The sequence below is a fragment of the Opisthorchis viverrini genome (assembly GCF_000715545.1).
Source record: "Opisthorchis viverrini unplaced genomic scaffold opera_v5_44, whole genome shotgun sequence".
Classification (NCBI taxonomy): Eukaryota; Metazoa; Platyhelminthes; class Trematoda; order Opisthorchiida; family Opisthorchiidae; genus Opisthorchis; species Opisthorchis viverrini.
In genome coordinates, this window is record NW_008751700.1 from 673,758 (window position 1) to 699,805 (window position 26,048).

General features: G+C 46.4%; 2 protein-coding genes across 2 annotated transcripts in view; one reads left to right on the plus strand and one right to left on the minus strand.

Annotated features, from left to right (window-relative positions):
- The window catches only part of T265_03194 (hypothetical protein), a gene marked incomplete at both ends in the record, with an annotated part of 22,839 nt that extends 18,820 nt beyond the window's left edge, over window positions 1–4,019 (minus strand). The window contains 2 exons of the mRNA XM_009167613.1: window positions 1,149–1,221; window positions 3,711–4,019. Of these exons, the coding sequence (XP_009165877.1) occupies window positions 1,149–1,221; window positions 3,711–4,019 (382 nt within the window). The remainder of the gene's footprint in view (window positions 1–1,148; window positions 1,222–3,710) is intronic.
- Window positions 3,454–20,830, plus strand: T265_03195 (hypothetical protein; the record flags this gene model as incomplete). The annotated part of the gene is made up of 15 exons (XM_009167614.1): window positions 3,454–3,609; window positions 4,601–4,794; window positions 4,887–5,033; window positions 5,070–5,139; window positions 5,205–5,387; window positions 5,427–5,765; window positions 5,807–5,873; window positions 12,064–12,411; window positions 13,458–14,092; window positions 14,657–15,366; window positions 16,036–16,148; window positions 16,191–16,264; window positions 17,169–17,984; window positions 18,437–19,104; window positions 20,055–20,830. 15 exons carry the CDS (start codon window positions 3,454–3,456, stop codon window positions 20,254–20,256), a joined length of 4,722 nt encoding a protein of 1,573 aa, XP_009165878.1.
- Window positions 20,831–26,048: the final 5,218 nt, after the last annotated feature.

The following is a 26,048-nucleotide window of genomic DNA, read 5'->3' on the forward strand; positions in this document are numbered from 1 at the left end:
CTGGAGACGTTGCAAGAAATGGCGGCTAATCGATGTCAGTGGCGTTCGTGCTGTCAGTTTCTTTCCAGATTGTCTGATTGAGCGGTTGGAGGTGTAGGCACCTCAGTATGCTTGACAAAGGCCAGCACTAGGTCTCCTCCCTCACCCACTGTTTTCCTCTTCTCTTCACTGTAGGGCTTTTAACACAGTTATATATATAACTAAACGAACTTTATGGTTGTACGGCAGTGGAGCATCAGTGGCAACACTGATGTTGCTGTCATTGATGATGATGATGATGATGATGAGGCTGATGCTAGGCCGGTTTTCACATAGCGTCCGCGTACCTTTCTGGAGATAAGAATAACTGTCGACAAACCCTTTTCTGCAGGAACTTTCTCTCGTTCGTATCACGGCGGTTTTCACATAGCGTCCGCGTACCTTTCTGGAGATAAGAATAACTGTCGACAAACCCTATTCTGCAGGAACTTTCTCTTCGTTCGTATCTCCCCAATAAGCTTTGTCAGATAGGTCACCAGGGATTTTCCACCTTCTTTAAGAGGGCTGGATACAGGCATCCGGTCCTGGTGCATTCTCGCGTTTCAGTAATGATATTTCGCACTTTATTTCTTCTTCCGATGGACGATTTAGGTTTACATTTCATTCATCCGTTTGCACTATCTCCACAGGTTGTGTTGCAGGAGTCGGAAAAACTGTCCTTCGAAGTGTTAGGCCCATCTTTCCAGTCGATCTTTTCGCGAGTGAATTAACGAGTCGCCTTTTGCACTTATCGCTCCACTGACTCTTGCTCCCCTAGGGCCGATCAGTTGATATAAGGCATAGCTGTTCCCGTAGCAAAAGCTTTATCCACCTCCCGAGCTCTCTGTGTCCACAAGAGCTCTCGGTTTTTCTGTAGGCTCTTCACCAGTTGACGTTTGAGGGATTTTCGTGCCCCGCCGTACTCGTTGCCTGCTGCTATCGATTTCCTGGCATCAATCATGGATAACAATCTTGACGACATCCAGTGGTCTTGTGGTCAAATTGAAGAGGACGAGCAGACGGCAGTGAACATCGCTACGATAGCTACTTTCATATTTTGCCATGCTTCGTCCACGTGTTCAATACCAGTACAGTATTGGCTTGTTGTGGACAGTTGCTGGGCTACCTACGATTGATAACGTTGAGCTTTGGTGGTTCTTCGAAGATAGTGGATTGGCATGTTTCTTGCTGACTTGCGAGGGCCTGAGGGGAAACCAACTGTTAGGCGTTCACTCACCATGGCGTGATAGGAATCAAATTATGCACCCCAGAAGGCAGTTTTGAACTGTAGCTGTGGCTGAACTGTGGCTGACGGCCACGTGATCCAACTGGCTTCACGGGTGATTTGAGTCGGTGGCCGCCAGGTTACGCTATTCGAACGTTCATGCTGAAAGTTCGTACTGGCCAAAAACAGTTACTGATCAGCACACAATTAGAAGCTTCGCTGTGTGCGAAGAGCATCGACTCAGAATCGACCACCACATTGTGATTCCAAGGAGCTCAGGCGACCGACTTGAGCACTCATATGGCTTGCAAGGATCACAATGTCAGCGCTTTCTGCTTGGCGAACGAGCCTGGATAACTCTCGATAGAAAGTATCCTTCTCAGCATAATAAGTGCAGGCCATTTGGGCATAAGCCAACACTACAAACAGACACCGCTTTTGTCTTGAGACACATTGAGTTGATAGAGCTGAATAACCGGACGGCGCAAAGACGACCATTCACTGTGATTCAATCGCGCTAGGCGCGTTCAGCTCGCACACCATATATTCCACGAGTCTGGGAAACCAGACACAGAGGGAGAAATGTGAAAGAGCTGTGGTCGTCCTTAGCGTTTTCAAATGCACAACCACGTTTGGGTCTTGTATGCATGTTACGGAGACACAGCATTCATCAATTTCTAGGGAGTGCAACGTTGCAGTGAGCATTTCTTGCTTGCCAATTTCACAGAATACGCACGTTAAAAGCACTTTTGTAAAAAGGACCTCGTGGATTGAGAAAAGTGACGTTTTGTCTATTGTTATTAGCTAGCAGGTTCCTAAGGCCCTGTCATGATTTTTGTGCGCTTTTTACTATACTCATCCTACATGCTCGCATTGAGCTTTCGTATGTAATTCCAGCTCATCCACGCTCGTTCTTAGACAAGTAAAACGTTGTCTATCCTCGACAACCCGGACTTGTTCTAACTCGTTCACACACTCTAAACATCTCAGACCCACCGGTCAGTTAGCTGACATTCAAATAAGCCAACGTTCGTTTGTGTGATGGAATTGGATTGAGGAGGGACATCGGGAGGCACAGAACTGTGCGGGCAAATGATATCTCCCGGATGTCTAGGCCGGGGAAGGAGGTTTGGTTGGGCTACCCCAACTCGAGCCTTCGGCTCAAAAGTCTGACCCAAAAGCCAGTGAGGGGATGTAGGGTTCTTTTGGGACTCTTCCAGGAGCCAGCAACTCACTAGTCTGACTTATGACATCAGCCGGCTGTCGAGTTAGGCCTGATGCTATTACCACAACCTCGTAAACAATTCTTCGTTAGTTCGTCACATAGGAATTGGACCTGCACGATAAATATCTCACTTTTGACTGTATAGTTATACATTGTCGCTGAATGGCGATTCAGGTATCAGTGATTTGTGTCAAAAACACTCCCATCACATGCATGTAGAGACCGTATAAGTCACCGGGGATTATATTTTAGAAAAACGTTACACCTTGGGCAAAGACGGTGTGCGAACGGAACAAACACTTAAAAACGCTGTTGCAGTGCATATGAACCAAATCAAGGTTCTATTTGTTGTTGAAATCCTATGGAAACTTTCATGAACTCCTCATAAGCAACACAAATGAAAAATAGAAAAGTCGTGGTAATAGTGATATTCGCACCAGACCTTTTGATTTTAAAGGTATTTCGACCGTATTGTATAATCCGCCGGTAGTAACGGTCAACCGTTGGGCGATCAGAGAGTGTGGTTTTTAGGGCCGAAATTTTTTAGCACGTCCTTCATCGGGTAAGGCAGCATCGTTGCTTCAATGAATACAATTATGTCACCTGAGGCAAACACCTTAAAAGCGTGAAAACCATCGTCTGTGGTGTGACTAAGTTAGGTAAAATGCCACTCGTTATTACCCCTGACAACAACGACTGTACGAAAGGTAGACAAATTCATCATCATCATCATCATTGTCAGCTGTAAGAACCGCGTACTCGTAAACTGGTTGTAGCCGCCGCAGTTTCGTTCACCGATGATTGGGGGGTAGGTAGCTGCGCATTGCACGCGCGAGCTGGTAAATTGGTGCATAAATCCAGCACTGTCAGTGGGCTGTCAAGTGGGGGGTTGGAAAAGGAGCTATGCATTGAAGGCAATAGCTCTGATGCACGAGCGCCATTGAAGGCGCGACTGGGACATGTCTGATAATGTCTCTAGCCATTGATGTGGCCCGTCTCCGGGTCCCCATCCAGGAAGAGGGCAGTGACCAGCGCAGCTGAGTTTGCTGGTAATGGCTTTCATACTTCGCTGCCAAGTCATTCTTTGACCTTCCCCGGCTTGTTTTCACCCTTCACGAGGTTTTGCGAAAACCAGATTCGGGTAATGCTCCGAAGACATCGATGGTCAAACACTGAAAGTCTTTTGACGTCCTCGGCGCGCAGCGGCCAGGTTTCTGATCCATATAGTAATATGGAGCGCACCGCAGCATTGTAAACTCGACCCTTGACAGAGAAGCTGATGTCACGTCTACGCCACAGGTGACGTAGGTTCGCAAAAGCTGCTCTGGCCTTCCCAATCCGGATGGAAATATCATCTTTCGCGAGACCACCGGGACTGATACAGCTGCCCAAGTAAGCAAATTTGTATACCACCTCAATCGGTTCATACGCAAGCATGAGGCTAGGGTTCGAGCCCACCCAGTCTTGCAGTAGCACTTTACACTTTGCAGGTGTGAAGTGCATTCCAAACCGCGAGGCAGAATTATTTAGATTATTTAGTATTGTTTGCATTGCCACGGGGTCAGATCCTAGACAAATTCGACAAACATGAAATGGATTAAGACTAATGCGGGCGTAATGAAATTCAACCAGCTTACCAGGGACACTAAAAGTAACCACCTCATCCGACGGAACAATAGTGTTCACCTGAGCAAGTCTACCCGTGTGCGTCATGTAGCGCAAGTTTCGTAAATTTGAACGGCGCGCTGACTGTTTCTTGGTTGTGTCTGACAGGCAGACATTGGTGGTCGTATTTTTACATTAATTTGCCTAATGTTACTTTGCAAAATAAAAATCCATGAATTTTTTTGATGCATTCAAACAAGGTGTTACGAATTTTGGTGATTAATCAATCTCGCTTGGCAATAGAATCAGTTTCCTTTCGATGCTTCTTCCCGAAATATTTTTCTAATCCACGTCCTATTTTTTCGTTTTGCATATTATAGTTCAGCTCTCAATTATGGCACCTAATCACAGGCCTATCCTGAGCCTCCCGTTGTTCAGCCCTTGACTAATCGATAGCCCTGCATTGCTGTCTGTGCGCGATCCGAACGCGCGCACCCCGGCTCGATTGGCCTGTCCGTATCACGTAGACGTCTGTCGCTCTCCGCGAATTTCACGCTGCCTCCGAACCTGGGAAGCACAGGCGACAAACACCGAAGTGGGAGAAGGGATACCTTGTGCCAGGCAGTTTTCTCGAGAAATGCCACACATCTGTTTGCATGGGCAGTTTTCCGTCCGCGACTTTGTCAGCTTTGCCGGAATCCGAATCAATGCCATCTCACAGGTGTAGCTGAAACTTTTGACAGGCAATCGTGGACTTCAGTGTCTCTGACGCACCGATGAACGACAGTGTTCGGAATTTGCTTATACTCTGAGTCCTATGGGCACATCGCTAAATTTCAAACTGAGCTCGGCTAAGCCGAAAGGCAGGATTTACTCAAGCGGCTGTTTGTGTCTACCCCTTGTAACTAAATCTAATGCACAATTTATGTCCGAGATTCAACGTCTGTCTCGTCACAATAAGTAGGTTCTTTTTAACCCATTATTACTGTCAATCAGAAGTGCTTGTACGCCGATACCACCGTATCTCGCCGGCCGTCCAGTTGACCTCAAACGACTATACAATGAAGTAGCTCTTCGTGGAGGACACAAACAGGCAAGCCTGCTCCAACCCATCTAATGATGAATATGTAGGTAACCGCTTCGCACGAGTGGGCCGCTGTTTACGCATCGATGGGTTTTCCATTGGGTTGTATTGAGTCTGGCCATGGGTTACGCAGTATATACCAGCGTTTCCTAGAGCCGTATGAGCGGTGTCAGCGGATGGCCTCGAGAACCGATGAATTAGAACCTGCCTACGTCGATACAGATTCACAGGTATGCTTCTGATTGTTGTCTATCAATTCTCATGGTTAGGATTCTGATTTGACCTCCAAGGGATCGAAACCGACTTATTCAATGAACTACCTGGATAGCGTACCCAATCATCTTCGTGCTGGTTGGAATCTCAGCACTGAACTTGTTGACCAGTTTGATTACTCCAGTTTGGAGTATGCTCTGCGGTCAAACCTACCCAACGAACTGGACTTCGCATTGAACTCAATGCTTTTGATGTCCTCACAGCCCAACGGATTCAGCTTGCACAAAAATGTTCGGTTGTTAACGTTACTGCTGGAGTCGGTTGGAATTTCTAATTCTCAACCTTCCAGCCACAACTCTGACTCGGAAACTGTCTTATCCAGACGGTTCAGCGATGTAAGTCATTTACATGTCGCCCGCTCATCTCTCTCCCGTAGTTTTGGCATGCAAATGTGCTGGAAAAAGATGGTCGTAAATTTCTCTCTCCCGCTGCGCTGACATGCGGTAAGTTAACGTTTTGTCAGGCATTCGTTAGTTTTCATTCTTATCATCAGCTATGAAGTCTTCGTATTGCTGTGCAGTGGTGTAGTTATCACAGTTTCGTTCCGATGATTAGGAGGTTTGGCGTAGAAAGCTGCGCACTGGATGTGGCGGGTGGTATAGTTGATGCGTAAATGCAGTGGTCAGCGGACTTTTCACTGGAGATATCAGGAGGGGTGCTATGCATTTAAGATGACAGCTTAGATGCAGTCGCGCCATTGAAGGTGCGACTGGTCCTTCTCCGATAATGTCTCTACCCATTGATTTGTTCTTTTTGCGGTCCCCATCCAGGGAGACGACGATGGTTAGCTCGGCTGAGTTTTATGGTAATGGGTTTTCTACTTCGTTGCCTAGTTCCCACCATTCGCTTGGCCGTGTAAAAAGACTTCTCGGAATTCGGTCATCCATGCAACCTGACAGTGTCCCAGCCCTCTTGCCTTCTTCCGTTGGCATGGGCGCAGCTGAACGATTTACGAAACACGTGACCAAGCTGGCGCAACCTATGTAGTGTAGTCAGTTCATCTATCGTGGGCGAGCTATTTCCTCCAGAAGCCATTCGGCGTTCTTCAGCATTACTGATCCTATGTCCCTAGTCTTACGCATTCGACGTATCCATTACGGGAAAATGGACTACGCGTTGAGGTTGCATGCGTTGCATTTGAAAAGGCATACTCTTTTTTGCTTGCCCGGCTTTCATGACGCCGTACTCAGGCTAACCACTACCACAGATTCATTTCCAGCATTCGCTGTCATGCAGGCATGACAGTTTATTTGGGGGATTGCTTCCGGAAGAGCAATCGACTGACAGAGGTAATGAATCACCCATAAAGTGGTATGCGGGCATATGCTCCGCAGCTTGCGCAGTTCTGATGCCGCGGCAGTCCATATTTGGGCTGTCACAAACACTCGAGCGTAATTGTTCCAATACAATCGCTACAAAGCTAACAGTGGGCGTCAGTGTCAAGCTCGCTTCAGTGTCTTGTAGTGCCCAGTTTAGTGCCGTGCGTGGCACTAACATGCACACGGCTTGTGAACTCACTATGTACGTCGCTCAGTTGTGGCACCCTCTCGGTGCCTAACTGCCATGTCATCAGAAGGAAGCACGAGGGCCGGGATACTGTCAAGTTGCTTAAGTCTAGACAGGAAGTCGAGAGGCAGAGGTCGAGTTCGAACCACGGACCTTCCGGTCAGTAAATTCGTGCTCCTACCACTGAGCCATCTATCCACTAAATACGTCACCTAGCAGTCGAATTGCGGCTATCGATACGACCAAAGCGAGTACCGCATATCTGATGTAGAACGCGAAATACGATCATGGTGCGAATATATATTTAAACGGCAACTGCGGAAAATGTTTACACTGAATGCGGGACTGTCAGCGAGCACGTGGCGCGCCAAAAATACGAGAAGTTAAAATTGCGTTGCACCTCAAAACAAAAATATCCTAAAGGAGAAGGTTGACAGAAGGCATGAAAATTGGTGTACACTTAGTTCGGTTTATCAACCATAAACCGTGCACCAATCTACGCTAGTTTCAGATACTACGGCTTCGGTTACCGAAAAATAGAGCATTTATCAACCAGGCGCCACTGAGCTTCTGGTCTGGATGACCTCCCACCCCCTTTATTCAGAGATGCAGGTTAAGTCCTCAGTCAGCGCTTGTTTGATCTGTTTGCCTGCATTTGGGAAAAGAGGACCATCCCAGGCAACTGGGGGAGTCGGTAATGGTGCCTGTTTCCAAAAAAGATGTTCACATTGATTGTAGTAACTACAGGGGGCAAACTTGATCCCGGTCGCAGTGAGCCTGTTATTTGCGCTTCTTCATCGTATGGTGGCTCGTGACCAACACCCCCCCCCCAGGGAAGTAAGCGGGATTCTGGCCTGGTAGGGGTAGCGTTGAGCAAATCTTCGAATGCTAGAACAGCGTCATACATACAGAAAATCGGCAGTTTTAGTATTCCTGGATTTCCAAGCCGCTTTTGACTCGGTTGACTGGTCTATTCCCCTTGTCTATCAAGGAATGACGAAATTTTGTAAACCATAAATTCTTTGTATTAGCCTTCTTGGCGTGTGAGAGTATCTGGAGAGCTCTCCAACGGCTTCCGTACACAAAGTGATGTTCATTACAGTTACAACTTTCCATTTCTGTTCAATGTCGTAATCAATCAGATATTGATAGGAATCTTGAAAATCTTAAAAACCCCAGTGCTCACATAACAGCTCACGAAAACCATGTCAATCTGGAATACGCAGACGGCATTGTTCTCATCTTCGAAGAGGAAAAGAATACGCAGAATAAACTGGTCTAACTCATTCCGTTCTTTGACATGCACTTTGCGCCCACAAAGTGTGAGGTCATGTTCGTGGAAATGCTGTCACTGAACACGCCACTTACAATCCAGAGGGAGAGCCAGCCGAAGTTGTGGAGATTTATCAATCTTGGAAGTAGTATTAGCTCCGACTGTGGTGTAACGAAATCAATGCAAGGCTCCTTTCACGTCCCCTGATTTGTAACGACCGAAGCGTTCTCTACCCATTCCATTTCGATCCTTGATGGTTTCGCTCACAGAAGATTTAAGTTTGATCTAATATATGGTGCTGGCGTAGGTCTGGTAGCGCCATATCACTGGCAAAACTCCCAGCAATGTGCAAAGAAGTGACAATCTCGTCCCAGTATAAATTCACATCTGATAGTGGAGCAGTTGCAAGAGACTCCACAGACTTCCGATAAATTCGTCTGACTTCCGCAGCTGCCAGTCAGTCAGTTGTTCGGCGATTTACCGTACTTTACGCAGCCCTGGAAAACAGAGAGACAAGCAACTCCGGACGACCGCGTGGTCAGAATTCACAAATGTACTCCAAAACGACCAGCAGTCAGTTATTGATCCGTGCCTTCGGTAACTGATGGCAATGCGATTGATTTGAGTTCGTAGCCGGCATGCCGTTGAAGGACACCATGTGGCCAGGCGTCTTCAGCTATTTCGGAAGTTTGTGCTGCATAAAAACAGCCTGCTGTCAGCACACAGCTGAAGCGATCGTTCACCACTGCCTGAACGTACCGAGTTCAACCCACATCGAAAACCTAACCAAGTCTCAGATGCGCTTATCCTGCCTATCTCTACCTTCAGATCTTCGGCGTAGCCGATCTTCAGCGATAGCCGACTTTTCCGCTCGCCTGAATAGGGTATTCAAGGCGTCAGAAAACTTGTCTTCGATGTAGTCACATCTACAGTCAGTTGGGGTGTGGGCAGACACGACAAACAGACATCGACCAACTTCGTGCTTGTGAGACTCCTGCGCAGACGTTGCCAGATGAACCGCGCAGGGGTGACTATCAACGGGTATCCCGTCAAGCAAGGACCCTTGCACCTGGTGACTTAGGATGACAGCAATCCCCGCACATCCTACCACAACATCCCTTGGATCACAAGATGTGACTTGCGGGAAGCGATTGGAGCGGTTAGCTCAACCACTGTGCTTTCATCTTGAATGATTGTTTCTGAGACACAACACATCGATGCCAAGTGAGCTACAGGAGCTTGTTGACCCTGCTTGCTTCCGAGTGCGACCATCGGAAGCAGTCAGATAGAGTGGGCATCGTGGCTTGACGATTTATTTCGAAGTGCTTGAGGATATCGATGTGGGATGACATGCAAACGTTGCTTTCAAAACCAATACAGTCCTAACTGACGGGTCTAGAATGGAAGAGAGGAGGAAGCAAACGTAACTGAAAGAGGAAGAAGACAGGCATCGTGAGTAGCCTTTTTTCGCTTACCCACCCTGCTTATGCAGCAAGTAAGGCAACCCGGCTGCTGGCTTCGCGTGACCGCCAATGTGGCGTGAGTCTATTTGAATATGTGCCATTCATGGTTGTGCGTGGGATGGGCTAACGCCGGGGCGCGCACGCCTTGACAGGAGGTCGGTCAGGGCCCTCAACCAAAGCTTTTGACTCAAAAGCCTGGCCACAAGGCAGCGGGAAATGCAAATGCATTACCGTTTATACGGATCAATTTGCCACAACTGTTCCAACCTCCATCTGGCGATCCAGGAGACTGTGTTCGTCAGACCTCTAACCATTGATCAACCTGGTGTGAGACTCTGCGAGTATTGCACGGACACCCCCGGCGGGTTCACGGAGTTTAAAAACAGAACGTCACACGGCAAGGCCCAATCTCTTCGTGACGCCCCGGGAGGCCGGGGACCACGCGCGTTCCCTATTGATTTGGGTCAAGCAACGGGCAAACTGGACGCCCAGCTTAAGCACCTACATCTTTAGTGACGCTAATTCACTTTCGGTGGTTCAAATCCTGCAGTTCACGAAGAAGCTGGATCCTATTCTAACTGCACCCATGGAGCCCCATTGAAATTCTCATCATGCCGGTCAGTGTGTGAATACGATTTCATGGCTTTTCAGGTTGGGGTTTGGGATAGGAATGGCGCCATACTACTGCAAAGTGACAGCCGTACACGCTGGTCGCCAACAATTAATGGTATGTTAAAAGTACGGTTTACACTCATAGAGAGAACCACATACGCTTTATCCTGGCTGGTGACAACATCCTTCATTTAATTCTATCCAGTCACTTATTTCCCGCCTGTTTCCGCGATCTTGAATAAAGCTTCTAAAGCGGTCTTCTCAGGGGGGATCGATGAGAGATGTTAATGATGATGATGAGAGAAGTACCGTATCTTTCAGCGTTGGTTTCATCTGTTATGTCAGTTACCATCAGTTACCATCATCCTGACCAACGCAGCTGAGTTTGCTGGTAATTACCTTTAAACTTCGCTGCCAAGTCGTTGTTTGACGGCCTCTGACTCGTTTTCATCCTTCACGTGGCTGTGTGAAAAGGACCCTACGAGAAAGTCGGTTGACTGGCATACGGAGCACGTGACCAAGTCAGCGCAATCTTTGCAGTGTGCTCAGTCCATCAGTCGAGGGTGAGTAATTTCTCCCGAATACCATTCGGCGTACTTCAGCATCGCTGATCAGGTGTTCCCACCAGACTCAGGCTAGGCTCCGAAGACATCGATGGTCAAACACTGAAAGTCTTTTGACGTCAACGCGCGACGGCCAGGTTTCTGATCCGTGCGCACCGAAGCATTGTGAACTCGACCCTTGACGGATAAGCTGATGTCACGCCTACGCCACAGGTGACGCAGGTTCACAAAAGCTGCACTGGCCTTCCCAATCCGGATGTAAATATCATCTTTCGCTAGACAACCGGGACTGATACAGCTGCCCAAGTAAAAACATTTGTCTACCACCTCAATCGGTTCATCCGCAAGCATGGGGCTAGGGTTCGAGCCCATCCAGTCTTGCAGTAGCACTACGACAGCCATGTATGGAAGAGGGGTTCTCTGAACTTTGGTTGGGACTTCCACCGCATGTTTTTGCCGGTTATTCTACATGCATTAACAACCGTACACAGTCACTTGTCAACTCGGTTTGTCTACGAACGAGTTTGATGACCTGTAATTTCAACTTTGACAGTTCCCTACGTTTAGGTGGCACGATGATAAATGGTCCAGTAACGGCACTTGGTATGATTTACAGGAGCATACAATGACTGTGATTCGGTATGCTTCAGGGTCCATACCATGAAACTATTGAGTAGTTTTCCGTCACACGGTAGTTGGTAAGCCGTTTCGGCGCCTAGGTGCCATGCTACTCGGAGGATGTACGAGGGCTGATATGTTGCCAGGTTGCCCAAGCCCATAACATAGCAGTCGGGGTGCCGGGGTTGGGTTCGAACCGGTTTGTAAGTCCACTCCACAACCACAGCCATCTCGACTGCAAAAAACTGAACTAGTTAAATCAGGTGAGTGGCCATTAACTTGTCCATATACTCCCGACGACGTGCCCTCTACTTTCCAGGATAGGTCATTAGGTTTATTTTACGTGTGTTTTTAATGGCGAATATTGTAGTTTATTGTAGCGCGCAGTAGTCCTACTTGTTTTCAGTCTATACTTATTTTCATGCGTCAATGCAGCCCCAATGTTTAACGATGCTATTGTTATCGCTACTGATCGCAACCGATGGTCGTGACGTGGTTTTATGTACGTTCCATAGTTGTGTTTTTTGTCAGTAAATGGGCTGGAGGTCTCGTTTTCAGTTTTCGTTTATTCTTCATGTCGGGGTTCTTCCTCGGATAGGTCCCCAAACGAATGTGGAGAGTGCATGCGTTACGCAGGACTCAAACTTGGTGGAGCTGCATGATATGGCCTATGGTGATGACGAAGGCTTTCGTGTGCAATTGGTTGCAACCGTCTTGCGGAATTTGGCTATCGAGGGTGGTTTGAGTGCGGTCGAAATCGGCCGGGACCCACAAGCCCTACGTTTCACTTTTCTGTGCATTTATGCTAAGCATTCGAGCCTTCGGCAACTGGGCCTGGAAATTTTGTCATCGCTACACTTCCCTGTAGTCAGCTGTTTGCGTCCAATCCTCAGTCGTCTACTTCGAACTTTGTTGACTAGTTGTGACCGAAACGACCAAATCAGAGGTATGTTGGTTGCAAATGTGGTCTTGTCTATGTCAAAATTCATCAACTGCTCATATTTTTGAAGTTCACCCATGCCATTCTGCTATGGTGGATTTTAGTTGACCTCTCTTTGCTTTGTTTAGAGGTCACCGACTAATGTAAGCCAACCGCTGGCAGCGATCTCGGCGTACAATACCCCTCGTGGGTTTCCCGTCAGTATATTGCTTTCGCTTTTAACGTCCTCGGAAAACTGTAACTAGGTAGGAACTTCCATCGTCTCCTCGCGGTTACGCAGGCCGAAAAAATCGTTCAGCTGTAGCATCCTTTCGGTGCTTAACTGCCATTCCACCAGGAGGAGGAAGCATGGGGGCTGGGATACTACCAAGTTGTTCAAGCCTAAACAGGGAAAGTCGAGAGGTTCGTCGGGTTCGAACCACGGACCTTCCGGTCAGTAAATTCGCGCTGTTACCACTGAGCCATCTCGCAGGCCTAAAGCAATTAGATTCATTTAGCATAGAGTTTATTGCTCTGAACCCACTGGTCTACTAACGTAATTCCTGGCAAGCATAAACAAGTAATCGAACAAATGTATGTCGCTCTCATGGTGATAAATTTCCGATATTTTGGATTTTTTAAATTCATTAAGGGACTCACTCCTGTCGTAATCGATACTTTTAGAGTGCACCATGTGCTACATTGAAAGGTCACTATTCTCATCAATGGTTTATTTAATCTCACATCCGTCAGTATTTCGTACAAGAAGTGCGACGAATCTGCGTGGGAACTCAACGCTCCAGCATGGTTTTAGTAGATCTTTATTTATGGTTGTACCTGCGGTTATCGATTTTGGTGACGGTCCGATCTAGACCAATTTGCATCCACCCCTCCAGGTATATGACTACTTTCGAACCTTCGCTAATAAAGTCCTGGATCTGTTGTTTTCCCACTTACCATCTTTTTCACCTATTGCGTTGTCTTAGCTGGAAATAGTGTTTTCAACAACCCTATCATCCATAGATCAATTGTTTATAATGCTAACATGTTTCCACTGGCTTCTGTGTGCAAAGGGCTACAACTTGTCCGTCGATTGTGCGAGTCCCCTACCTACCTATCGGCCGTCGATCGACTACGAGCAGCCAATACCATCCAAACCCAATCTGCTACACGTGACCGTGCGATGTTGACAACGGACCGGAATTCTGAATTTTTGTCGATGCTTCCCTCCGTCGTTTTTCGATGCATTATATCCCGATTGTGCTTGAGAGATCTACACCTCGTTGTTCTAGCGCTCGATACGATATACAGCTTATCATCACTCGGGTCCGTATTGTGCGAACGAATGCTGAGGTCCCATGTTGATCTAGAGCAACCGCTTGAAGATGTTTATCGTTGTTCTCAGGTTACGGGTTTGGCGAATATTTTAGAAATGCTTGTTGCCTTACTGCGGCTCGAAGCACAATCCATGGGCTCCGAAAGCCTCGTGCGTGTTCGTGTAATGCAGGCTTTAGGTGCTGGGACACAGAAGACCTCTGCTCCGACGGGATCGCAGCCTTCTACGACTTCCCACGGAAGCGACTTTATACGACCGTCCACTCAACCAAGTTCTTTCACGCGTACCACCCAGCCCAGCTTCCCAACGGTGTGCAAAGAACCACATATCCCTTTAACTTCAGCTTCGCCGCTTTTTACCCTCCATTCTCTGGTAAGCACACTGGCGCTTTTTCCATATTATCTTGTAAATATGAACACAAAACTGTACATATGGGAGTATTTGGCTTATTTTCTTGAGTTGTGCAGCTGATCCTCCTGTGAGGTAGTTACAGTGCCACCACAGTTACCCGTTTGACAGGATGTGTGTGTGTCTTGCAGGTCAGATTCCTGAAGATTATCCCAGAATACCGGAAGCCTACAGAGACCCTCAAACTCCACTAAACGTCGATCAGACAGCCTTGAATCAATGTCAGACAGTGCCCTTAAGAATATAGCGTCAGACAGCCTTGGATCAGGGTCAAAGAGTCAACTTAAAAACACAGCGCGAGGTCGCCGTACTTTTAATAAAGCTGCGTTGTTCCTCGGCGGCGACTTTTTCCGGCACTGGGTACCGGAACAGGGACAGCAGTCGGAAATAAGTGTCTTGTCACTGTTGTATTTACAAACTATATCCAATTGTTCTACAGACCGTTTCAGTATTATCAACACATGCACCTGCTCCGTTGTTGACGTTACTGTTGCGAGTTTGCTCATTTTTAATTTGGGTTATCTTCAGGATCCGAATAAAATCATGTGTCAACCGGAATTGCACACTGACGCTCTGCAGTGTCCATTTGTGAATTTACCGAGACCCGTCACCAACCCAAGCATTCCGGCTTTCAGATCTGTTACTGATGATGTGCAAGCAACGCCCGTTTGTTCGGTTCAACCTCAATTGTCTCTGTCGATCAACACCTCAATCTGCTCACCTGTGTCCACCGTTGTCCCGCGTATAACTATCGTTGCAACACCGGTTCCGGTCAGTGAGCCACAACAACTGTCTTGCGTCCAGTCGTACGCAGTATCCTCTGTAAGCAGTTTACCTACCTCTACTCAGACAGTCTCTAAGCTACCTTCAACGGAAGTTCTCATTCTATCCGATATCAAGCCATTCCGGCTCCCTCACCAACAGGTGGTGGACGTGAGGACTACCCAGACATGTGCGACTCCACGGAGGCCGTCACCTCCAGTTCGAAGCGCCTTGCCTGCTTTGAAAGCATCCACAGCTAGACCATTACGCGCCTCATCAGAAGCACCCACCACCGTTTCACACACAACTCGTCGCGCTTACATGTTCGAATGGCTGAGGAAGAATTATGTTGTCCATTCTCACTCCACCGTCCCCAGAATACAAATCTATACCGATTATCAACAGGCCCATCAGCGTAGATTTGGGTTCAATAATGGCGGAGCCGTTTCTCCTATAGAATTTCATGCTGAGCTGAAGTAAGTTTTCTATTCAGATGAAGTCTATCATTTACAGGTAATTTCACCACAAATAGCTTTCTGCCTTAGGATCAGTCTTCCCCATCCATAGAGCTGGCAGTTGAAGCGGTCCGTAAACTAATTGTTAGTTGGCTGCTCACAGCAGCTGGTCGATAAGCATCAGCCCATACAGACTCCTATTTCCTTGACTTTAGTTCTAGCCTAGTTTCGATGATCCGAGTACCCGTTTTCCTCCTTTAACACTTCTATTATTTGTTTTGGATTAACAAACAATTGTACTTTCATTAGTTATCGAACTTCATGTCTTGTGCACATGTTGCTTTTTGTTGTTAAGCTGCTCTGAGGATTTCCTCGTGGCTCCAAAGGCGTAGGTCAACGCTGACTTGCTTCTAATTAGGATAATTTACTGGTCCAAAGTCCGTCATTAGTTTACTAATCCTAGGTGCTAGTCTTCGGTCAGGCTAAAGCCACACATCCCAATGCAAAATTATTTTCGTTCCGTGCACTTTTGGTTCACTAAATTTGTTAAAGTCAGCCTTGCATGTGTATAACTGTCAACCTTCATCGTTTTTCTGGCATGGACTTGACAGCGCTTGCTGTGTTCATTTTTGTACTATTTTTTCACCGATCCCACTATCGCCACTGTTTTCCTTTTACTCACCTTTTCAGGTCAATTTTCCCCGGGATCGAACAGATCAAAGTTCAGACTCCTGGTGGACATGTCGAAATACATTACCACCATTTGAAGCATCTCAATTCACCTGAACCTAAAAGTACACAAGGTAGTAGTGGATTATTCTAGACCTCATGTTTTTTCTCCCCAGGTGTGAACGATATAATGGCAGCTGTGCTTTGTCCCAGGCCGAGCACCATCCCCGTACAGCCGTTGGTAGCCAAAGTGAGTCAGTGATATTGATTGTACGTAAACTAAGACTCCAAACCGTTTTTGTCGTCCTCTGCTTACCGTCATCTTTCGATCGACTTGTGGGCCTTACTTTATTGTGCATGTATGGGGATCGAATATTCGATCTCCAATAAAGGACTTTGGTGTTCGGCATCACACCTCAACTGGCTGTGGCTCGGTCACCATGCCTAGTTCTGCCATAAACACCATTAGCCATTGCTACCCCATCTAACTGGACTAAAGCACTGAAATGACACTCAATATACGACATGATCTCGTGCTGCGGTTTTGTCCATCGCCAACGCTTATCCTTTGTCGTTTTCAATATAGCTTTTTTGTTTCCAATATTGGAAACTTGTTCTGGTTGGTGTTCGTGTCTTTTCATTGCCTCTTTTCGGAGGCTTCTAAACTGTAGTGCACCAAGATTTACCTGCACCAAACCAAACTTCTTGCTACATCAACCGTTCAGTGTTTACTTTGGGTTAGTTACATGGCATCTTCCATTCTTCACCTCTCACTGTTGTCCAATAGGGGAGCTGAATGGACATCCCACATCCACGTGGTAGTTCACAGCTGACTTTCAACGTATTTCATTGGTTGCCTCGTCTTGTTGATCATCTGGTCACCCCAATTGTAGCGCGTCCTGTCTGTCTGCCCCCGCATATTCGGCTAACCTGCTGGTAATCAGCTGATGCTAACGTTTATGGCTAACTTTGTGTTCAATCCTCCATGCCGGTGACGAGTGACCGTTTGTGGGGTGAAACGTGCGTTATCAGAGTTGCTCATTGCTTTTCACGCTGCACTTTCTGAACCGTGTACAAAATTTTGTGTAAATAATATCTAGTTATTCTGCAGCGCATCATATTCAATCCACATTATCTGTTTACACTCCCAACAGACACAGAAGCGACGAAAAGTCAGCATCCCGAGGAACTCCACAGATCACTCAACCGCTATTTCACTTGACAGTGATAATGGTCCTCCAGCAAAAACCGTCCCCAAACCAATTGACACTCCCCTTAATGGGCACACCGAATATTTGGAAGCGGTGAATGGTCGGACAGCTTCTCCAATGAACGGACTGAACAAAGATGTTGCCCGTATCATCACAAATCCAAACAACGATAAAATAGCCATACTTCCGAACGGTTTTCAGCCCAGGATATCCTCTGTTACATCCTCTGCACCACAAACCGGAGGGACGGCCACTTTATCAAACTGTCCGAAATTAAATGAACTAGTATCCAAGGAAACTGGTCTTGTATTACTACCAGTCTTCACCACACTGAATTTCCACCCCACGGTCAGCAATATTAAAGGACAACATCCGGTTATTCACAATCCCGGTAATGCCCAAAAACAAATGGGTATGGCAGTTTGCATCTCTCCTGTTCAGCAACGGGTGAGCGCACCCTCGAACCATCCGACTAACTGTAGCTCCGCTCCTACCACTACCACCACTACTGTTAAGTTAAATCCAAATGACAATCACTCCGCTGCATGCGCCTTACTTCCACACAGTGGAATCGATGATATTGGAAAACCTGCCGAAATCAACCTACAACGAAACCCTGAGCTATTGCATAACGGACAATCAGCAGTTCCTCCAGTTACGTTCGTTTGTCTGTGGGATCATTGTGGACGGACGTTTGATGGTCCTGAATACCTGAAAGAGCACGTATTTGAATCCCATTACATGAATTCTACCACTGAGGTTAGTTGACCTTGTTTTTGGTTCTACTTCATACTAATACAGTGTTTTACTCACACACACATTATTCATTCAATACACATTAATCATCCAATGAAAACTATCTGATCCTCTTGATTCTGATCTTCCGTCCATCCTGAAATTCAGGCTTTGTCTTTTCTCGAATTGCTGCATCTTCGCACGCGTCTTCAGCCGTAGTAGACTCCAATGGTCAACCGTTCGTAGTTGACTTCTTACTAGATACAGTTCGATAATGAAAATGACGTACACCATGGTCAGCTCCTTCCAGTGTGTGTAAATACTTTATTTGCAGCGTTTGAGTGTCCATGCGCATTCGACCTTTTTTTGTTGTACTTATTGGTTTAGGCGTGACAATGTAATGCTTACGAATAATTTAGTTTGCAGTGTGGTCATCATTTTACCAAATGGTAATTTTCTCTTTTGTTTTCATTCAGATTTTTTGCCATTGGGACGGTTGTTCGCAACGATTGTTGCAGACTTCCCGGGATGTCTTTATCACACATCTGGTTGATAACCACTTATCTTCTGTCCCTTCTACGACTTCGGCTTCCGTTTGTACTACCAAAACGGCGGGAAAACCGGCGCTCACTTCGATATCTGCCTTGCTTCAAGCTGATTCCCCGAACCCTGAAAATAGCAATTCACCCATTGTTATCCCTTCTTCGCCTGAAAACAGTAATTCGGTTGAATTTTCATTGCAATCTAGTGGGAGCAGCAATCACACAAACGAGCCAGGTGTTCCTATTCACAACCTCCCTCACGTGCCTCCCCCGCCATCGACACCTGAGCCCAATGTCCCACTACCTGAAGAAGAGTCCATAGCAGGCCCTACCAGATCAATTTCGCCTAACTCCATGTCAACCGAACAACCGGAGCCAAGACAGCCATTATTAGAACCTCTGTCAGTGACTCAACTACAGCACGCACTATGGTCCTCGCCACCAGTCATTTCTGCGGAATGCCGAAAAGCGCTTGCTGGTGGCATTCCTAATCCGCCATTTACGCCACATCCTCAGCGTGAAGGCCCTGTCACGAAACACATCCGCCTAACAGCTGCCCTAGCTTTGAAGAATTTCCTTCAGTATAGCGCGACTGCTCGACGGTAAGTTATTATTGTTTTTCAGATAGTTCACTATCCCTGCCCTTTCGATACTTTCGATCGAAAGTTTAATGACCACTTGTTTATTCTGGTGTGCATTTGCATTGATCCTCGCCATGTAAACGTACTGCCTCATTCTGTCATGCCCCTAGACAACCACGAATGACAAAAAGAAAGTGAGTAGTAAACGGAGTGGACCATTGTTATTTGACTAATCCGAGTTGACCCCACTCAGCTGAGGTTCACGTCTTTATCGTGGGAGGATGTTATTGACCCCCTTATGAAGGATTGTGGTGGCTGTTCCGCATTCTTACCCACCTTCGACTGAAGAATCAATCTACTGGTTATGTATGTGGGATACTGTGTTGCGCTCTGCTCGTTTCAAGTCGCAACCGAAATGGCGTAAGCAGTGTACGATTTAAAGCCTGTACTTTCGTCTCAGCTGAATCCAGTTCCTTCATTATTCCGTTTTGAGTTTGGTTTTGGGGCTGTCCATCGTTGATGGTGGTAATTTGGCATTTTCGTAAATATTCCAGCCACCACAGCTGGAGAGAGAACGACGAAATCTGCCAGTAGTATGATAACGACCATAATGTATCTCAAAAAACGATGGCCAGTCAGAGGGTTCGAAGGGATCTGTGGAAGTTTCGGCCTGGTTCGTCGTCATCTCGAATGTGGTATCTTTGTCCCTCCTTGTGGTTAGTTGGAGACGTGAAATGTGTTAGTGGTTAATGCTATCGATTGTTATTGAGATTGCTTGGTCGGGTGTTCAGAGTTATGGGCACCGTGTTCTCTACTTACTGTTAGAATTTTCCAAAATAAGACTTCTTGTACTGTAGTGTAGCAGTAGTGTTCGCATTGATATTGTCTATGGTGATGGAGATACACCTTGACTAGCTAGTTCTGTTTTGACCCTTCCCAGCTTACCTGTTTCTCAACTCTTTATTTGATAGGCATGTGGCAGCCTCGGAGAGTCTGCTTTGTGAGTTGGCCTTTTCAAAGTTGGAATCTGCTCCCGTTATCTTTGAGTGTCTCGGTTGCCTAAATCAACACGATGTCATCTATTCATCCTTGCTGGACCACGAATTTCTGACCCAATCTGTTCGTCGAGCCGGTGACCCAAAACCGATTGATCAGCGATTGTCAGCGACCTGAAAGAAACACTCAGTTATTCACCTCTTATGCATTTTTGTCGTCCGTCTTACTTCTCCCACCCCCTATGTGGCCTTTATGGCATTTACAGAGTGCATCTTAAGCGCTGGAACCATGTGCACACACAGTATTCGTTATTCTACTTTTTTTGATTACTTCAGGTATTGTAATCATTTAGGCCATACAAACTTGGGATTTCTCACTCCTTAATTTGCCCGTCTCTATTCCTTTATGGTCACTTTCCTCTTACATGTTCATATGTATATACGTAGGCACTGGAGCAACATATTCGTTTTCTGTTTTATTTCCTTTTTCATATTTTCTAGTCTTGGTCTCTATACTCAATCACATTGTGGCGGCGTTTTCTTTTGTTTGTAAAATATGGACATTGAAGTAAGATCCTCACTGTGATGCGATCATAATGGTTCTAGTGAACATTGAACTGATGTCTTCTAATGAGCCTCTTCTCTGATCATTGTACAGGATTCTTTTTACTTTTGCATCACCCACTACCTTCACTTTTTTTGAATGAAGAATTCAAGTGAACAGAAAACGTAGAAAGAAATCACGTCCCGTCCCACGTATCAGCCTTTTTTGTTGCCTCCCCCCAGAACGTAGTATAACTAAACTGAAGTGATCTCGCCTGTGTTCACGTGTTTCGATCTCGGGAACAAAGACTCCCAGTCGGCAACTGTCGAGCCCTCCAAATCAATAAAATCATTTCGAGCTTCTTCACTAGTCCGAAATGGAAATAACATTTGTGCGTTTGGTGTCCGCTCCTAGTATAGATTACTTCTGAATAATATGACACGTGGCTTCCAGGAATTATTCGCTTAGCCGAGTGCTCACTGTGTGCAGTAATGGACTAGAAGAACTATGGCTTGTGGTCATGACGGTAGATTTTTCTTTTCAGTCGTCCTATCACGTCGATTGTCCATCATCAGTGCACACTCAGAGTCCCAGCAAAAACGCGTTCGTGCAAAACCCGTTACATCGGACGCGCCTCTGTGGCTAACCTAAGTCACCGTTAGTGTTAAATGAGAAAACATGTCTATTTTTCTTGTTTGAATAAAAGACTGGCTTTGCTGTAATCAGGCCGATGGTCGTCTTTTTGATTTTCCGATCTCACCGCTGCTTCTTAGATCTGGCCTGACTAAGAGTTTCAAAATGAAGTCACTGGTAGTTTTTAACCATAAGTTATTCGCGACTCCCTGGTTCGTTATGAAACGAATTATTTGTGCACAGGATCGTAGAGGTCATGAAACGGGACCTGTATCCCACCTAACGAGATGGAACTAAACCTTGCTCTTCTCAGGCAACCATATTTCGGTTTCCCAATACATTGTCATTAGTCTATCGCGGACATCATGCCCTCTAATATTTAGTGGATATTCGAGATAGCTCAGTGGTTAAGACGCCAGCTTCCTGACTGGAAATTCCATGGTTCGAACCCAAACTCAGCATCTCGACTGCTCCTGTCTAGGTCTGGACAACCTGGCAGCGTCCCGATCCTCGTGCCTCCTTCCGTTGGCATGGCAGCGGAAGGGTGCTATGGCTGAACAATTTTTGTCACAAAACTAACACCCGACGTTAACAACTGACAGAATCTTGCCGATAAGGTTGAAGTCCATGCGCTCCCATTTTTGCATGAAGGTGGGACAGCCTTCTATTACTTCTCCGTCTCGACTGTTCAGTAAGACTGTTGCTGCCAACAATAAGGAAAATCTGAGTGAAGTTTCCAAGAGGAGAATCAGCCTTCTAAATTTAAAGTGGTGAGCGTAAGGTAGGCATAATTTAAAAGCCTTCAAAGTTCCTTTGCCGTGACTTGTGGAGGACACACTAGCCCTGCTCTTGGATGAAATCCCACCACAGGACACTTGCCACTTGCGCCCATATTTCCACCACCGAATCCCACTCGGAAAGAATGCTGCGCACAGAATAATAGGATGTGGAAAAGTGTAGTTAGGCCGCACAGCGAGAAACCTCTTAGTGAACTAAGTTCCGAAGTCGACTCAGTTTGAAACGCTCCACGGACCGTTCCGCTAAACCCTGTATTACCTGGCTCGATAACGGTACAGTGATACTTCAGTGGAAGTTGCACGACTATTTCGACCTATGTCTCTATACGAAAAGGTAACCCAACTGTAATCAATCAATTGGAAAATGCTTCAGACCGACCCAACTGTCTTCGTAATTCTTCACAGCTGTACATAAATGGAATTTTCCAATAGTTTCGGAGATATGGTGTTTGTTTAACCGTTAACGAAATTGATGGTTTAATTTGAATCAAGCCAGTTGTTCTTAGCAAGCAATTGCATTTTTTTTAAAGCTTTGGATTGGCGACAAACAAGAGGTAAACAGCGTAACTTTGCCATAAGTTTTCACAAAAGACTGATGGCGGGAAAATGGTTACCTCTGATTCTGGAACACTTTCGATAGCGTATTATGGTCTAGTGACTCTAGCCCTCAGTCCTCTTTTCCGCTCAAGCACTTCAGACACATTCTTGTTAATCTGATACGAGCTAGGAAACAGCCCGATGGTAGGGTGCACTTGGACTTCGTGAAATCACTAGAGCTTATGAGGTTCCGATTGTCAGGATTACCCAGCAACCGACATACGTTGGCAAGCGATCATCCTGTCTGACTCGTGCGATTTTGGTCAGACCGTTGGCCGGTTGCATACCCAAACGCATTCGATTTCGTGAAACGCCGGCACCTACTCCCCTGAAAGGCATCCTCTAAACGTGGCAAATCCAGCCTTGCTGCCAAAGATGGCTTCCCAGTGTACTTAATCGCTACCAAGCTGAGCAGTATCAGTTATATCGCGCAAGAGATGTCCAAGTTCTCTGTAGTGGATCTTAGAAACTCGTCGCGTGCTTTCTTATCAGCTGCAAAAAGAGTTAATAAAGTGGATTACCATTAAGTCGTTGCGCATTCCCTATACCATTATGCTTATCACAAGGAGTGAAATTGGCGTCCCTCTATTTGGATGGTTAATGATTCGATTTCTTAGTCGTGGAAAAATGGTGCTCCTAACTGATCATATACGAAGAAACATGAACCATCACGAAGAGACTGGACCTTACCGTGGTGTACCGGTTTGTTTTCGTCCTCCGTGACCCATTGAGCTATCATACCGTGCAACAATCGCAGAGTCTCAGGTTGATCAACGGTTAGAGGTCTGACGAACAGTTTCTTGGATCGCCAGATGGTGGTTGGAACAGTTGTGGCAAACTGATCCGTATAAACGGTAATGCATTTGCATTTCCCGCCAAACACCGCTGCCTTGCGGTCAGGCTTTTGAGTCGAAAGCTTTGGTTGAGGGCCCTAACCGACCTCCTGTCAATATGTAGGCGCGCATGCATTATCGCAGCCCACGCACAACCATGAATGGCACACATTCAAATAGACTCACGCCACATTGGCGGTCGTGCGAAACCATCAGCCGGGTTGCCTTATTTGCTGCATAAGCAGAGTGGGCAAGCAAAAACAGGCTACTCACGATGCCTGTCTTCTTCCTCTTTCACTTACGTTCTCTTATCCTCCCCACCAGTTCAATAGCTCTCTCCTTCTATACCCGACATTTAGGACTGCATTGGTTTTGAAAGCAACGTCTGCACGTCATCCCGCATCGACATCCTCAAGCACTTCGAAATAAATCGTCAAGCCACGATGCCCCCGCTATCTGGCTGTTTCCGATGCTCGCATTCGGCAGCAAGCAGTTCAACAAGCTCCTCTTGCTCTCACATTGGACTAAATTGGCATTGATGTGTGCTGTGTCTCGGAAACAGGAATTCAAGATGAAAGCACAGTGGTTGAGCTAACCCCTCCACCTCTGTCTACTCGCTTCCCGCAAGTCGCCTCTGGTGATCCAGGGGATCTTCCGGCAGGATGTGCGGGGATTAGTGTCATTCTAAGTCACCGAGTTCAAGGGTCCATGCTTGACTGGATACCCGTTGATAGTCATCTCTGCGCGGTTCATTTAGCAGCACATGTGTAGGAGTCTCACAAGTGCGAAGTTGGTCGATGCCTGTTTTTCGTGTTTGCCTACGCCCCAACTGACTGTAGCTCTGACTACAGCAAGACAACTTTTATGACGCCCTGAATACCCTATTGAGGCGAGCGGAAAAGTCAGTTAACAGTGTGGTCGCCGAAGATCTGGATGTAGAAATAGGGAGTTGTGTGCTGACAGCAGGCTGTTTTTATGCAGTACTAACTTCCCAAACAGCCGAAGACGCCTGGCCACATGGTTCCTCCAAGGGCTTGCCGGCTACGAACCCAAACCAATCGCATTGCCATCAGTTACCGACGGCACGGATCAATAACTGATTGCCGGTCGTTTTGGAGTACATTTGTGAATTCTGACCACGCGGTCGTCCGGAGTTGCTTATCTCTCTGTTTTCCAGGGCTGCGTAAAGTATGGTAAATCGCCGAACAACTGATTGATTGGCAGCTCCGGAAGTTAGACGCATTTATCGGAAGTCTCTGGAGTGTCTTCAAACTACTCCCCTATCAGATATGGATTTATACTGGGACAAGATCGTCACATCTGGACATTGCTGGGAGTTTTGCCTGTGGTACGGCGCTACCAGGTCATGCCTCGCAACACTGAATTCGGTCAACTGTCGAAAGCTCCTCGTATACCGCGACAAGTTTATATGAGTTTGCATTTAGTGTTCCTCCAAAGGAAAAGCATTAGAAGGGATCCCTTTGTTCGCCAGGCACCGTCATGGTTTCTGACGCTCGGCAGTCATAAGCAGCCTTTAGTTCATCGAGAATAATCTTTTCTTGATATTTATGTGGTTCTTTTCACGAACATGTCACAAAGCAATGTTTAATGCATTTTCAAACATAGCAAAAGCGAACTGGACTTCTATGAATTTATCTCTGCGAATAATTGATCAGGCTGCACAAATATTGTAGTGGGAGGTCAAAGTAGGGGATTATGGAACAGTACAATGTACTCTGAAAGCGCCAGATGTGATATTGCGAAACTGCCGTTATCATTAACAGAAGTCTGACCATATTATAATGTCTATCAAGTCAGCGGTGATTCCCCTACTCCAGACTACTGCACAAACGAATTTGGACGATGTATTTAATTTAATTAATTATTATTAATCATTCAGCTGTGGCACCCTTTCGGTGCCTAGCTGCCATGTCACACGAAGGAGGCACGAGGGCTGGGATACTGCCAGGTTGCCCAAGCCTAGACAGGGGAAGTCGAGAGGCAGAGGTCGGGTTCGAACCGCGGACCTTCCGGTGAGTAAATTCGTGCTCCAACCACTTGGTCCATCTCGCCCGATGTGGTAAACAAACGAATGGATCGAGATATACACACAAATCTGACAACACAGAGAAATCGTACTCAAAAGACAACTCAGAGAAGGAGTCACCGAATGACTCCTCGAAATGAAATGCCTCTATCGAAACGATGAATTCAGACACAAATTTTCTTCCACTACAAACTCTTCCGCTGTATGATGAAATAAACTCTCCAAGACCGAAAAAACTTTTCCTGGCTCGAAATATTGCTGGATTGCTCTCCAAGAAAAGAGACAACAAAGTGCCTCGCGTTACTGACCCAGAGCTTTCAGTTGTGTAATACACTGAACTGCCGCAATAGTGAATACATCACCATGACTTTTCAGCCTATAATTGTGTTTAGTTTCGAGGTGTAGAACTAAAGCTGTCATGAAGCATCAGGGAATTCATCTCATAGTCTTTTATTCTCAATGCTATCGGAGTCAGTTTTATGTACAGCCTCTGCAGAGTAGGCCTTGCAGACCAATGTG